This window comes from Phaethon lepturus, unplaced genomic scaffold (assembly GCF_000687285.1).
Source record: "Phaethon lepturus isolate BGI_N335 unplaced genomic scaffold, ASM68728v1 scaffold51913, whole genome shotgun sequence".
NCBI classification, from domain to species: Eukaryota; Metazoa; Chordata; class Aves; order Phaethontiformes; family Phaethontidae; genus Phaethon; species Phaethon lepturus.
In genome coordinates, this window is record NW_010532279.1 from 41,597 (window position 1) to 58,330 (window position 16,734).

The 16,734-nt window shown below is 40.0% G+C and overlaps 1 protein-coding gene across 1 annotated transcript in view; it reads right to left on the reverse strand.

Annotated features, from left to right (window-relative positions):
* The window catches only part of EBF2 (early B-cell factor 2), a gene marked incomplete at its 5' end in the record, with an annotated part of 140,776 nt that overhangs the window by 17,617 nt on the left and 106,425 nt on the right, over positions 1–16,734 (reverse strand). The window contains 3 exons of the mRNA XM_010284777.1: positions 5,847–5,973; positions 6,548–6,678; positions 8,481–8,598. Of these exons, the coding sequence (XP_010283079.1) occupies positions 5,847–5,973; positions 6,548–6,678; positions 8,481–8,598 (376 nt within the window). The remainder of the gene's footprint in view (positions 1–5,846; positions 5,974–6,547; positions 6,679–8,480; positions 8,599–16,734) is intronic.

Sequence of the window (16,734 nt, forward strand, 5' to 3'; positions counted from 1 at the left end):
CATTTTAAATACAAGTCTCCAGCTATTATGACTCACTGGAATAGGAGGAAAAAAAATTCTCACACTTGAGCAACTGATGCCATGACATCTGTCTGCATTTGCAAAACCTGAAACAACAGCTCAGTCCCATTCATCTCAATGGGGACTAACTCAGATACCCAATGATAACAGTGCTGACATTTAAAGTATTAATTATTTCACCACACATCAAAGCACATAAGGCTCTTGAAGGAAGATGATGCTATGAAGATCTGCACAATTTACCATGAGTGACAGCTCATTCTGGTATTGCCAGTGTATGCCTTGGGAGATGCGCACTCTGCCTCTCCGCCAATCAAAAAAGGGACACATTCAAGGACCTTAGCAAAGCTCTGCAGCTCATCTTTGCTTTACACCACGAAGCAGACCAAAGGGCAGCAACTCCTCTGTTTGCAAAGTATGAATGAGGAAAAAACAAAGTATTTATACCTCTTGATATATCCTGAACCCAGAAAACTGAGCCAGAGGGAGTGTAGTATTTGCAGTGTGATGCCTAACCTTCTTGAAGATGTTAACATAGAGAAGGTGGTACCAGTGGCCTTAAAGACTTGAATTCCAAGTTTGCACTAGCGGCTACCCTCACTCAAGCCAACAGTAAAGAGATGCTTGATATTCACCGTACAGAATAAAACATTTCCCTGCTGCTGGCTACAGAAGCTCGCTTGCTATAATCATGCTAATCCTGGGCTTGGGAGGTACATAGATACTGGTCAGCCTACTCTGAGGGGTACATTGTGGTCTTGAGTTGGGAGGATGCCGATAGAAGTGCTCTGCCAGCGGTCCTGTGTTTTATTTGCTGTGTTGGTAACAGCTTGTTCCAAACAGGCTACTCCCAACACAACCTTGCCTCCTACTGCAGGTGCCTTTCGTAGGCTAAAGCAGTGGTAGGAGCTGTTCTGCGCAAATGCTTTCTGTCACATCAGTTGTGTTCTGGCCAAGTGAACTCGCTCTTCCAATTTGTAGAGCTCACTGCATCCTTGTAAGCGTTGTTTCCCACAAGCGGATAACAAGACCTTCTCAAATCTGCTTACAAGCTTTAGCAAATCAGTACCCTCCTATCCTTGGTACCTGGCATAGCGACTGACACAGTGCAACCCAGAGCCCAACATATCCTCCAGATTATTTTATATTGCATTGCTCTGACAACTGAAGCCCCAGAGGATTTCTGCTCGGCAAGGAAAATTATGTTCAAAATCTCCCTGATATACACATTTTCAGGTTAGCATCTCTATGACAAAGTAAATGCAGAGCTGTGATCAACCTCAAGATATGAAAGCCTACGAGACATATCCTCAGATGGTGTAAACTGGTGTAAGCGTTATTGAAGTCAAGGGAACTATAGTGGAACTACTTAGAGCGGCAGAGAATTTGAATTTGTGTGGTATTAAAGGCAGAATATGAGGCTATTGCTAGATTAGCGGCAGAGAACAAAAGTCATCTTATTCTAAGAAAAGCTGATGAAAGAAAAGGAATTCAGAAGATGTGTGTGTAACCTGTATTCTCACCAGATTAAGGTACACATGGGCACTAAATGTTTAGTTGCAGTGATTTAAAAATAGACTTTTTACCTCTCTTTAAGTATATACTCAACCACTAAAGTATGTAAGTTAGTTCGGCAACTGCCATTAACATATAACAAGCCATTTCTCTAGATTTTTGCTACGCTCTCTAGCACACGGGTAGATGCCCATGGAATCCTGTTGCCTTCACTCTTATGAAAGTTTTCCATCTGGGAACCTTATGGAAAAGTCCATGCATCACATTTCGGCGATGAGAGGATTTGATGGCTGAGTTGCAGCACCCTGAATGATAGCACTTAAGAGCGGAAACGCTGACAGAACCGTAACTACAGCAATGCTAGCACAGCACACTTTGCAAGGAGCCTATTATAAATACACATTACAGGATGCATATGAGCTCCCGTAACAGCTCCACTGTGGCATTTAGATTTACCCTTGAAATTTATATCTAATTTTTATATTCATCTTTTCAACAGTTTATCGTTTTCCTCTTCAAACAACCTGTCTTACTGTGACTCTCCAAAAAACAAAGAAAAAAGCTCAAGTATAATCAGGTCAAACATTAATATTTGATTGTATATTAAATATTGAGGGCATAGGCAGATACACACAATAGTAAGATCATTGGGTTTCGTGTTTCCATGTTTTAGAAGAGTATTGGTGTTCTGGTGATTAAAGGATATGACTAGAACCCACGAGATCTATTTCCCTTTCTATCTTCAGCTTTCCTGTATAACCGCAGGCAAGTGGTTAATCTTTCTTCGTCCTTCTGTGGCAACGCCTCTCATATAAAATGGAAGCCCACGTCTTGCCATAACTGGTTGCTCATGTCTGACGCGGTGAGTCCCTGATGAATCCTCTGAGGTCTGGTTTTATATGAATAATCATTCATGTTATACCTGTGAAGTACCTATAGCTGGCTACTCAGTATTTTTCATACGACTGCACCCTTCGTGCTTTTCATCTGAGGTTACATCTCGGCACTTAATAATTACGAAGGACTTAATACAACATGACCCTGATAGTAGCAAGGCTGCTAGTTGTTGCTGCTGTTACTAGTTCTGACAGAACTACATCTTCCCATGCTTTTAGTTTGCAGGATTTCACACTTTTCAGTCTCCTGGGCTTGATGTTAAAGTCGCTGCATTTCTTAGGTTTTTGCCAAGTGCAAGCTGAATGTAAAGAGAAGGTATTCAGAGCAGAAATTCTGATTTATAGAGGCAACTACAAATCAAGAGGGAAGTGGTCTTATTTGTGTCTCCAAGCCTACTGCATTCACCAATAATGTTATCTATAAGCTTTGTGATGGCTCGGAGGAATATAGTGCAATATAAAGTACTAAAAGTATCACAAAAATAATAAACTTCAATTATCACCCAAAAAAATCCCCAAGTTCTCATTATGATGCACAGGACTACCTTACCAAAAACTATAATCTACTGCACTTTCCTCTGAAGTATTTTATATGATATTTGTCTGCTACCCTCCGCCCAACAAATAGCTGTACTTCTGTGCTTATACTGAGTATATTTTACAGAGTGCTACGGATACACACATGCACGCTGTGGGAGCGGCATTTAAACAACCTGGTTTCCTGAGGCTGTTTTCTGGCAGCTTCTCTGCTGTCTAATAACATGGTTGAGCTCTTCACCCTTTCTTTCAGTGGAGGATTAATTCAGATCTCTCTTACATTTTCACAGAAACATGCTGGAACTGTGCATCTTTGATGCTTCTACCTTTCTGAAAAAAATCTGATAGAAATCGGTCAAGAAGTTCAAAAGTTATTGTGGAAGCTCTGAAGAAGGCTTACAGGCAGATGGACCTTGACTGCCTGAATATGGCTTGCCTAGGTTAAAAATCAATGCATTTGGTCACAGCAGGATCACAGCAGTTTTCTGATAGCGCAGCCACAGAAAGAAAAAAAAATGCCACCATGTTATTTTCATAGCTTAGAAGTTGTTTTTACTGCTATTAGCAGCAACAACCTGGGGGAATTGATTACACAGGTGAGCCTCTACCTAATAGCTCTGTTTATCATTTTGCCTGCCATGGGGGGAGAACTGCAGGTTCTTGAACAGACAGATTGAAAAGTTGTCTGTTCCACCCTTGCTCTAACAGCTCGGCATCTTCTGTGAAACGCTGTTTTGTAACATATGGCAGTAAGCACCCACTCACTCCTCAGAGAATGCTAACAGATATCCCAATGCCAACAACAGCAGTAAAACAGGGATAGTATATTTAACTTTCTTCTCTTCTGCTGGCTCCTATGTACATCTTCATGTCCTTTTTTGTGGAAGCACTCTAATTAATATGTCAAAGAACTGCACTGCAGTCTGACTCAAGTCCCCCCTAGATGGTACAAGTAAGTCTTGCACTTAAAACAGCTTTACAATAAGAAGACAACTTTTCTTCATGGAGGAATGCACAATTCTATCAAACATCTCTGTACCACTCCGTCCCTACACCTCTCTCAGCACAGGTACCAACAGCACACCGATGGTGGCCCTCAGTAACGCTTGTGTGGAAGACACCGAGAGCACAAGGCCTCAAGAAGCAGAAAATGGCACAGAAGAACTTTGCATTTAAATCTGCAATAATAACTAAAGAATTAACAGTCCCTCTGAAGGTAAACGCCATCAGGCCTCCTGCAGCCCCTACAAGCCCGGGACTGCACACGACTCGGTGACACTGTTCAGTGCTTGAGGAGCGCCAGGCTCCGGTACGTCAGCCTGTCCCCTCTCTTTGGAAAGGTGACTGTATTTGCACGCAGCCTGAAACATTTAACCCGTTTGATGGCTTTGCCAATTATGTCTCAGGAAAAGGAGATAGGTTTAACCTGTTCAGGCATCAGACAGCAGTCGTCTCGTCCCCGAGACCAGTGAAGGAATGCACTGCCTTAGAAGAAAATGTATTTCAAAAGCTTTTGGCCAGATCCTGATCTCACAAGCCCACGAATAATCCCAGAACTACTTAGGACTGCACCGCAGTTATTTTGGTGCAAAATCCAAAAAAAGTCCTACGCTCTTTGAGCTTGATTTAGTTTCAGTCAATGGATATCATTTCAGTATCTTCAATTAACTGTGGATCAGACCTCTACCATAACAAAAATAATCCTTGGTCAGTTAAGATTATATTTCATTAGAGTACCTAATATAATTGAAGACTTAATTCTTGCCGCAGGCTTCTAGGTGTGGCAGTTGTATGAATAAATACCTTTCCACATACATAAATAAATACTAATTTAGCATGTGTACTAGTAAAGGGTACATAAAATTGCTTAAGACAGTAACAGGATCTTCACTGTTCTTTCTAAAGTCCTACAGTGTCAGATGTTCACTCAAATTTTTCCACTTCAGGAAAAATTCTAACTAATTAGCCCTACAGGTGGTTAAGTTTTTATTTTAAAGTTTTTAATAAAAAATTTCTTGGACCTTCATTATTATTTTTGAGTTAAATTACAATTTAAATTTTGACAAGTATAATACACAAAGTTTATTTAATGAGGATTGTTGGTAGTAAGAGGCTTAAAAATTTAAATGAACCCTTCCATTTTGAGAAATCTGAATATGATTTGGAGGGAGCAAGTCATTCAACTTAAATATAAACCCACCCTTTAGAACTTGGCACACCATTATTCTCCAGACATGCTTAATATGCTTCAGAAACTTCAGTGTATACATTGTATGCTGTCACTGTTACCACTGATACCGACAGTTCAATGAGATGGTCAGCTGGTCCCAGCTGATTTTCTCTTTCAGATCTATCAATAATGTTCTCCTGCTAGCAGAGGTGAATACAGGGCCCTAAGTAAGTTGATAATCCATTTAAGAATTAAAAAACCCCTAACAGATCTGTTTTCCACTCAGCTCATTGGCTTTTCTCGATACAAGATGCTCTCTTATCCTCTGGGATTATCTTGAAAATGAAAGGTTACCCCCAATGAGAGGGAAATGTAAAATAAATACTGTTATAAATAAAACATCTTCCAGTATGTAGAACAATGCTATCATGTTCCTGTACACTCAATGTATCTATAGGCAGACCCATATCATACTAGCATGAGCTCTAATCTGGAAAAAATATTAACATGTGTAGTAACAGTGCCTTAACCCCTCTGCACAACAACGAAGCTATCTCCTTACATTTCCAAGTGTCACAACTACCAGAGTGGCCTTCAAACCGCTAAATAAATAAAGCGAGCAAGCAAGCAGAGAGTTGTCAATACTGATTACCAAACCAAAGAGGCTCTGAGCTCGAGCTCCTCCAGCATAAATTGCAGTCACCTACCTGTGTAAATAAACCTGCCTGGTGCGCCTTTGCAAAACTGTTTGGATTTGTATGATAATGTCACTTCAACCACTCCGGGAATGTGACGTGGAGGTGTCTGAACTCGAATGGCATGAGGCGTGATAAGCTAGGAAATAACAAAAGGAGAGACACGATTTTGACATGTCTGTGTTGTTCTCCCCACTTTCATTTTTCACCCTCCAAATATGCTTTACGAGTAAATGCATTGCTTATTCCTGCATAGGAGGCACTATAGATCAGGCAAGCGATACATCTGGTCTAGCATCTTGCCTGCAGGAGAGGAAGACACGTTTTAGGTTAAATTGTCATCAGGAAAATTGTACTGCTTATACCCGTTGGTTAATTGCTGGCTTATTTCTGGACCCAAAGGGAATTCTTCCTGCTTCCCAAACTCTAAACCTTTCTTTATTTCTTTACTTTTTCCTGCCTCCAGACACCTAGAATTTTCAATTCCATCCTGGATATTATGGAGCAGTTGGCCTCAATAATATCACATTAGCAAGTTGTTCCACAGAGAAAATATGGTCCATGAATTCCCTTCACACACATTTATATGGCCAGCCTTACACACACCATTTTTGTACCACTGTTGAAATAGGAATTAACACTGTTCCCCCCTCCACTTTCCTCAGAAAAGGAGTGTTTCTTCAGTTCAGCAATAGGGAGGCACCGCTACCTACCTCACTCCATACAAGCATGGTTCCAAATACAACTTGCAGCCCATCAAAGAAGTTGTCTCCAATAATGATCACCATCGCTCCCCCTGTAGTCCAGCCTTCACTTGGGCTGATGGCTTTGATGCACGGTGTGGCTAAACAAACCAAAAAGGACGTTAGAGTATCAGGTTATGGCTTTTTTCTTTTTCCTGCACAGCTTTGAGACTGTTTGCAATATTGGGTGTAAACCCTTGCAGCAGATGGGTGCAAGCAACTTCTATGCACTTTAGGCTGTCCTAAGTCGTACTGATGCAAACTGTAGCTTACAGCAGCTTCACCCGTCCACTCCTGGGAGTTTCTGCACAGCTGGCATGAATTCCCTAGTGCTGACAAAGACCTAGGACTAGTCCCCTCCAGCCAGTGACCCATGAAGGCTGCTTTACCATTCCATGAAGCCAAATAAATAAATAAATAAATAAATAAGTAAAGGAATAAATAAATAAAAGCATGTTTTCTGCCTTGCTAGTGTTAATTACTTGCCTATTCATTACTGGCACTTAACATTGTGTCATTAAAGCCTAATAGGCCAACTGTAGTGGGTGTAAAAATGAAACGCTTAAATGATTGTGCAGAGGCTGTTTAAAAAAACCCGCTACTCATTAGCATATGATCACACAAAAGCTAAACCCTGTGGAAAGAGAGGTAGATTAAGATTTATTAAGTTTATCAATGGGTAAAAAAGGTACGGGAATATCAAATGTTTCCTCCAATTCGTATCAGGAGACAATTTCTAATAATTTTCTTGATTTTAGAGAGTAGATTTTTTTTTTTTTTCCTCCTTCTCTCTTCCATATGTTCAAGGCCTCTGGACTATACATCCCATCAGGAACCCAATATGGTTTCCAGGCCATAACCAAAGTCAATCCATCACTCCATTCCCAATGTTGACAGGGTCAGAGGTGGAGGGGAACTTTGGCAGTGCTCCAAAAACATGAGACTCCTTTGAACAGCCAGTCAATCACATCCAATCAGTCAAGGAAAAACTGGATGGCTTCCTAGGCTAGGAATCCTGGGATTTTCCTTCTACCATTTCACTGCCCGCTGGGGGAGAATTAACACCACTCTGAATTCTTTACTGATTCAATCATTTTCTTCCAGTTCATTAATTCTTCTTTTAGGTTGATATAGGGCACAGTTAAGAAGTGGGGCAGCAAAACATTATAATGAAATAATATCCTTGCTTGTCTTTTCTACTAACATCACTAGCTCTTCTCACTTTCACTAGCTGCAGGGGAGGGAAAAGTAGACACAGATAGCATTTTCTAGTAATTTTGAGCACTGTCTGCTTGAGAGAGGTGGAATGTGTTGGTAATGAATGTATGGGTAGAGGGAGAGGAGGGGCCAACCGTTTTGAAGCTTAACAGATACAAGTATTTGTAATTGCTTTAATATAGTCCAAAAGCCATCCTGTAGCCAGCCATGAGTCTCGCTTAGCCAAACAAACTAAAATCAATTAGTGTCAGTTGCCTTCTGTGCATTGTTATGCTTTGCGCGTAGTTTGTTTAAGGGAACTAGTGACACTTTTTCATACACATCTTGTGCTGTAACAGTTCTGTTTAACTAAGATGTCATGTTGCCTAATTTGCCTGAAATCAAATCTACCCCAGCTGAACAAGAAGTCTGAAATTTAGATAATACTTAGTGTTTCTGTGTTTTTCATCTTTGCAGTACAAACTAATTAATAAATTGAAGAAAAGAAGCCAGTCTCTTAGATGTGAAGAGGATCAGATTTTGCATGCAGTAGACACCCTTTTCCTGCCTCTTCCTTCTCTAAACCCCCCGAGGTTCTGCAGTTCCCCCTTAGCTCTCCCTCCCTCCAGAAAACAAACAGAAATTGAAGAATGGGTAACACGCTTTCGCATTCATTTGCGTACTGTTCTTCATACAAACATCCTACCTTCTGAGGGGTCGAGCCTCCTTGCTCTCCGTCCATGCTTGGAGTTGTTGTGAACAAACATGTTGTCAGACACTGCCAGTACGTGCCCATCAACGTTCACTGTTGTTGATAGCACAACCTAGATATTTAGAAAGGAAGAAAAAGGAGGCAGGTAGACAATTTACTTTGAAATTCACCTTGTTCAGTATTAATTATTCAGTTTAGTTAAAAACCTGTTCTGTTCGTAAAACGGCATCATGTCCTGCAGAGTTTACTCCCTAGCAAGAAGGGAAGAAAATCTTTTCAGCCTTCATTCCATGCATTAATTCCATTTAACATAGCATCCTAAGGGCTGTATAAAGTCCTTACTGTATAATGAACCAGCTACCGCAGATGGCCCTAAATTTAGTTTCCTATGATGTGCTGCAGCAGAGCTGATGGCAAAGAGGTCTATATACACCAACCAGGAGGGCAGGCTGCAGAGCAATTTGCCCTCCGATACATACATGCAGATTCAGAGCCATCTGCTGTACTGCGCACACATGCAAATGTATCTGCATCTGCTCGAAAATACAGGTCTCCAATGACTGAGCAAAATGGAAACTCCTACTATGTGAAAACAGTACCTAATATCACGTCTGGTTTTTGACATATGCGTGCTTAGTGCCTCTTGAAAACCATCTGAGCCTGAGGACCCCAAATCAAGCAGCAGTTTTTAAACCTTAGCCCCCATGGCTTGTGTTGCTGGGCTCCAATAGCATATGAATTCTTAGAGGAAGTAGCTGTATATGTTAATTAATCCCACTTAGTCTTCCCTTCACAATACAATATCCAAAGCCGTAAGTCCTATAAATCCAGAAATATATCTGCCTTTACACCACAAACTTTTAGGAAAAAACAAACAAACTGCATTGTAACTACTGAAAGAAGATGCACCTTAGTGAAACTTTCAGGTTTTAACCATTAGTTGGTGTAAATCAGCCTAACTCCATTCAGCTGCCACACAGCTACAGTAATTCACAGCTACTGAGAATCTGACCCTGGATGCGTTCATGAATTTTCACAGATACAGCTGTCACAGCCTCGGTAGCAGAATGTCAAGCTCTAATTGTTGATAAAACTATATTGAGCATATAGCAGGAGAAACCTTGCCCTCCTACAAGGTTATGCTAGCTTAAAGAATACTTTCTTTCTTGAGAAGAGTTTAATTCATTCCAAAAGGCTCTTGTCATACTGTGCTCTTATACTTCTCAAGCATTCTTGTCACAAAATGTGTTGCTTTTCTGTGCCAACTGATTTCATCATTGCACATTTGGGTGGAGTGAAACTCCTATCCAAAGTGAACGTTTCCCGCATGACATAGCTGAACCCACTCAGATGCACTTCATTATTTTCCGTTAAACAATGGAAATAAATTTTAATCTCCCACTGGCCAGCACAGAGCACACTACGGCAACGAGGGAATAGGCCTGAATTATTCCAGTGTCTGAAATATTTACGACAAGTGTTTAAATTGTAACCAAATGTAAATAAAAAGTGTATCATATATATACAGTTACACTATATACATATCTGAACTCACATACACAAGGTACATATGTGATAAACACCCACCCACATGCTCTCAGCATGAGATTTTTATAATATATGCAGACTTCAAGTATACACACATTCCCTGTTTGAACAGCCATTTGGGTGTAAACGTTGTGCACAGTAAGAGCCACGTTTCAGTAAGAGTTGTAGAGATCCCTGTAGCATGAGTAATCGCAAGAAACGGTCCTCTGTTAGAAGGTAAGTGCTGAGCATCCTCTATTCCCTAAGCCAGCGGGAATGGAAGATGCACTTTTAGACCTCTCTCCACGAACAGTTCCATTTTTATTCACCTCTCCCATTCATCATAGGAGGGTCAAAGCCACTTGGCATTTCACAGGCTGGGACCTAGGGTAAATAAATACAGCATTGTCAGGGACAGGACAAAATGCAGAGTTCAGATCTGGACCAGAACCTTCTCAAAGTTTTGGACCTTATTTGTAGCAATCTCTAGGGAACTGTTGAAATTCAGCAGAGACCTTTGTCGTCTTTGCAACAACGCTGCCAGCCAACTCATTATCAATGTTGGAGGAGTAAGAACATGGAAGATTACGGACACAAAAATTACTGAACTTCTTCGTTTTGCTCCGGTCATTCCCTCTTGCCTGATGAAGATGGCAATCCAATTGTTTTATGCTGAAGGTTAAAAAACAATGTTTTATGGATAAAAGGAAGAGGAATGTGCATTCCACTATGGTCTCTAACTCCCAGGCCCTTCCCTTTCACAAGCCAACTGCTTTCCCCCAGTGAGTATTTCCTGGGTCATGAAGGGTGACCCTTTCCATCTGGAATCAATCAGTCAACTCCTGACAACTTCCTGAAACACCTCACTCCATTTCCTGTTCTCTCCCCCTTCTCTCTTTCCCCCTGGTTTGCTTCACTCTTCAAAACTGCAGGCCACAGCAGCTTAATGTTAGAGGGTCAGACACAGTTAGACTCCAAAACACTACACAAGAACACCTTTGACCTTCAAAAATCTTTACATCTTAGCTAAACAAATCAAGGTCAACGTTTCTTACCATTACCTTGTTAACCATTTCTATGCATTTTTGCCAATACCCTTCTGAACACGTATTTATCAATAACACTTGTTCTCCTAACACTGTAAAACATTCTAGGCCTTTTTATTTTTTTTTTTTTTAAAACCTGTATTTAGTGCCGATGAAAGGTTATGTGCAAACTTCCCTGGAGATTTAAATTCTCAGATTTGTCCACAGCACTGGCAAATTACTGGCAAATGGGTTTGGTGCGTTTTTCTTTTCCTGATCCGATGGCACCACTAGGATAGTTTGGCTTCTATGCCTACTCAGTTGATGGTCTTTTACCTAAAATCAGTAGTTAATGCAAAATGTAATCCTCAGGGAATGATCTGAGAACATCAAAATATGTCAGGTAGTTGTAGCTGGGGGCCGAATTTGTCACAGACAGCAGAAAGACTAAAGATTTTGTGCCACCCAACAGCTTGGATCAACCCATCACCTCTGTTGCAGTTTCAAAGGACAACCAATCAAGAAATACACAGGGCAACGTGTTATTCCTTCATCCATCCAAATGTAGGTTCCATCTCTAGGAACAGCAAGAGAATTACAGGCTTCCGAGTGGTGTTTTTGGCACTTAAGATTCTCTCTGCAAATCTGCAAGGGTCTTTGTTATTAGCTATGAAGCCACAGACATAAACCAATGATTCCCCAGCAGTACTGAAGACATGCACGTGCTGTATCTCCACATTATTTTTGTTTCCCAGGTGGATTTCTGTAATGCAATCCCTGCTCAAAAACCACAACGAGGGTTCACCTACCATGACGTTCAGACAAACTGTCTTTAGCACCTTAAACTCGGGTTCTCGGAGCTGCGCTGGCCCTCTCTCACTTCCCTGCACGGTTTGAAGCATTGTATTTCTTTACAAACCTTTACCTTGGTACTACAATTTTTCCTCCCCCATCTATACATTATAGCAGTATTCCTATATTCTAAAGTATGCTCCTCTTTAAATCACATATATGCAAGTAAATACACATCACCATAGATATAAAAGCTGCATCACTCATAGACACCTATTTAGACATATGGTACAAACATTCCAGGCATACAGGCATTTACTTACATGTAACATATCTCATCACTGTGTAAATGATCTCTCTCGAAAAATTCCTGTTACCATTCCAAGTGTGGAAAAAATTCTTTATGACATCGTACATCTGGAAACAATATTACATTCCTGATGCACTTTCCCTCATAATGCTCTAGTCACAGCACCATGTTATTTTAACTTTTAAAAAGAATAACTACTATAAGGATTTTAAAAATTATCATCATTATTATTATTTTCCAGCTGGGTGGAAGAAAAGATGACAGGCCTCATCCTGCTGTCTTCACTTGGACAGGGCTCCCATTGATGTCAACAGGCGTTTTGGTTGAGGGAGTAATACAGGAGTAGATGTTAGAATATAATGTGTTTGCTTCATAGTTGGATTAGGAATAAGATAAACAATGTGAAATACGCCAGCAGCCTCTCTCTGCTCAAAACTTCCATTGAATTCTTTGGGAAATCCTCCCTGAGACTGCTGCAAACTCTAGGCTGACAGAAAACAACTCTGCACATGGCCTTCATTTCAGGAATGGGGCCCTCTAAGACTGTAGGGGCACAGGGGTAGGAGATGACTCCCGGGTCGCTGACATCTAGTCTCCTGCTATTACAGACAACCGAACCACGTAGCTACTTGTATAAAATTGTCTTCAACCATCTCAAGCTTTTGCCTTTGGTACTTTGGCTTTTTTTTTGTAAAGCCTACTTTTTGTCCTGATGGTTAGGGAATTTATGGCTTACAGCCTAAATTTATTCCTAGTTAGTTTGGAATTAATACTAGCTTTAAAATTACTATTTTCCATTCTGATCTACTTTAGGATATCTTTAGACAGCAGTTACGTCCCTTCTCAGTGCATGTCACTAAAGTATTTGAGCCAAGCTCTTGTCCACTCCTCAGTCACCTTAATGACCCATTCCTGCACCTGTTCCAATTTCATTTTCATTCTCTTGCACCAGTATATTGTATTCCAAACAAGAAGTCAGTGGGGTACAATGGTACAAACGCATCCTTCTTTCTACAGGCAAAGCTTACCTGAGACACAGCAGAATCTCATCTGTGGTTTGTTTTTAAGTGACGATACACAGCTCTTAGCAACTCACTGTCACAAGGGCTATTTGGTCTTCAGATCTAAGCACATCAAGCTCCTTGAGTGTTTTTTCTTTTGCAGTTGCAGTCAGTCCTTCCCTTACTCATATAGAATCTAAAATAACATCACCTTTAGTTGGGTCAGTCAATATCTGATGAAGAAATAGTAGTAGTAGCTATAGTAGTAGTAGCTCTAGACTCTGCTGATACTAGTTGCATTTGTTTCTCAATCTAGATCTGGGAAATTAGTCTCGCATAACGACATTAGTCTGTGTAGTATTCATCTCTCTAACAACAGTTCAGCGATTTCTATCCATACCCAAATCTGACCATGAGGGTCTCTGGCACATTCTTTCACCATCAGTCTGAAAAGGATTTTGATTTAGACCAGTTATGTTTTACTCTTGCTACCCCTTTTTGTTTCTTACGGTCTACCTTCCTAACTCACAGTATTATCCCACCACTCTTACCCATTTTTCTTTTTCCCGAATGACACAGATCCTTCAGTGCTTCACATTAGAAGCTAGCTGGGTGAATTCTCAAACACAGCCAGATTTGCTCACGTGCCTGATGATGAACTGATCTAACCACTCTGAGGTCAGGAAGGAAATCTCCCCGGGGATACACCTTGTTATTTTTCCCTTTCTCTTTCTCCCTAGAGCACCTAGAAGGGGATACCTGCCAGGAAACATTCCATGTCATGATTTCTGCTGAAAACAGAGGGCAATTGCTGACCTCTTTCTTTTTGTTTCTAAAAAAGCATGTTGGTTCAAAGATGACCATTGTTAGTATTGATGTTGTGTTGCCTTGTACCATTCTCTCGACCGTGGCACTGTAGGATCTGTTTAATCAGTATGCTACTGGATGAAGCAGAATTCCCAATCAACAGGAGTCTAATGCGTTAGCACCAGGTCTCAGCTGAAGCATTTTAGCTGAAGTGCCTCATCTTAATTCCACAGAATTATTGTCCCCCATTACACACCGGTCGTTACCATTAAGTATCATTGGGCTTCAATCAAGTTCTCTAGGAGAAGTCCTCATTAAATGGAGGGCATCTTTTTTTTTTTTTTTTGTTCTGTTCCTGGGAGAATCACTCAGTGAGAACAGAGCAACGACAGTAATGACAATGCCTACATAAACTCAGATTTACAGGTTAGCTGAACTCAAATAGTCAGCACTATGGTTTGAATAGGTGATTTGAGTATGCTTTTTGTTTCAATTTTCCACTGACAATTTTTATTCCAAAATACTTTAATTGATAAATAATCAATATTTGTTTCAGTTAAATTCATGAGGACATACTACTCGATCTGCATACGTATTTGGGCAGCCATCAAGTAACCATGAAAATATCCATTAGCTCTACAAAGATTCCCTTTCCGTGCTTTAGTCACTGACAAACATTGAAGTAGTGACTGATTCATAATAAAATTACGTTACTACTGGGGAAAAAACTCCACTAAAATAACGATCACACATCCTTTAACTTCCGAGGTATAACATTTTTTTCAACAGTAGAAAACCTTTGTATTAGATTTTTAAACATGAAAATTAAGAGATTTTCATTGTATCTTTGAAGGTCTACTTCATAGCAAAGCAAATTTCAAATAGTTAATGAGATCACAAAGCAGCTGGTGTTGCTCTCCAAACTAAAGAATTATACTAAAAAAAATGTCTTCAGGCATCTGGAGGTATATTAAATTTACAATGCAGTGTTAATGTAACCTTTCCATCCCTTTTTCTCCCTACCTCCCTTTTTTTAAATGAGTGTGATGTAAGTGAAATCTCATGTTTAATTTAGTTTAATAAATCATAACTAAACTACAAAATATCTAAATCTTCTATCTAGAAGTGAGGTTGAAGCCAGGCGTAAAGACTGGATCCCAACGCCCTGGAACTTTGGTTATCAGCCAAACCAAGCCCAAACTGTGTAGCTTCACACCCATCTCTAATCAGAAGCATTAACTTGACACTTTTCCAGACATGAGTAACCATTCTTCCATGCTGGAAGAACTCAATAAGATGCATTGTACAGCATTATTTCCATGTCTCTCATTTATATTTGTGTCTCAACAACAAAGCCTGAGTTTTGGGCTTTCATTCAATCTCCATTAAAGAGCAAAAATGTTTTTTGATGAGACCCTTTCAGTTCCAGGTTTCAGTAGCAATTTAAACGAGAACTTTGATACACAGATTCTCTCTTCTGTTTTGTTTTTGGTTTGGTTTTTTTTAATAACCATAAAAAAAGAGTATCTTAATGTCTCCTGAAGATCTGACAAGCACTACTCCATTGAAAACAAATATATTTGGTTCTGCAGAAAAACTAAGTACAAATCAAAAGATACTCAACTGAGCATCGCTGCACAAGTCTGTCTGCATAAGGAAAGTTAAACGTGTGGAAATGTTTGAAATAGAAGGGCCTTAATAACAACAGCTGTACAAATAATTTATTAGGGAAAAACAATAAATGTTTTAAATGTGGCCCAAGAATAAAACATAATGAATTAAATCATAAAATGAATAAAATACCCTGCTGCACTGGACTTTTTGACCCTGCTTTTACTCTGCTCACATGCTCCTGTACTGGTAGGATGAACAACTGTCCTTTCAAACCTAATAAACAATTCTGCACATTAATTGCTTTGCCTGATGTAAATCTTAACAATTAAAATGAACACGGACATGTTCACAGTGTGTAAGCACACCACTAATATTTGAAGTAATCTATCTTTTTTTCCCCACTTCTGACTTTAAGGGTAGCTGACAGACCATGCTCAATGAGCAGCAGGCAAAAAAGCGTTTGCCCAAATTTAAAAACAAAAAACTGAACAAGTCACAAAAAAATCCCTAAAAATCAAGTAAAACCAAGGAGGATCCAGAAGACAGAGATAGCGAAGCATTCAAGAACACTCTTAACTCTCGTTACATTCAGGGCAGTCATGCTTCTATCCTTAGAAACAATGAGGCAGGCAGAAAGCTGTCTCTGCTTATTGTCTTTACAGTTCATCATGGCTAATTTCCTTTGGAACATAGAGCTTTTTTACTCCCAATGTATAAAATTTTAGCAATTGAACTACTTTTTGTATCTTTTTTTAATACATACTGACCTCTGCAGCCCAGAACAAAGCCCATCAACCGACGCGACCAGTTTTGAACAAGCCTGAATGAAGATCCTGCTTTCACTCAACACCTCAAGCATTTTGCAATTTGTCTCAAAAGGTTCATTTTTGTAACTCTGAAAAAAAGTCTTGTCAACATTTTTGGTTTTGACAAAAAGTAAGCTAGAAACCTAGTGGTTTTGCCTTATCACGATTAATTTTGGGGTTTGAATTTAAATCTCACCATGAAACTCAAATTCACATGGGCTGCAAGTGCAAAAGGAGTTTAAGTAAGCCCTGCAAAACAGAACCAAGAGTTTCACTTGGCTCTCTTTTTTCCAGCTTGGCATGCTGCAAGGCAGAAAACCCAGCTGAAGAGTCTATCCCAGCTCATCTTCTTCTCCAAAAAACTGC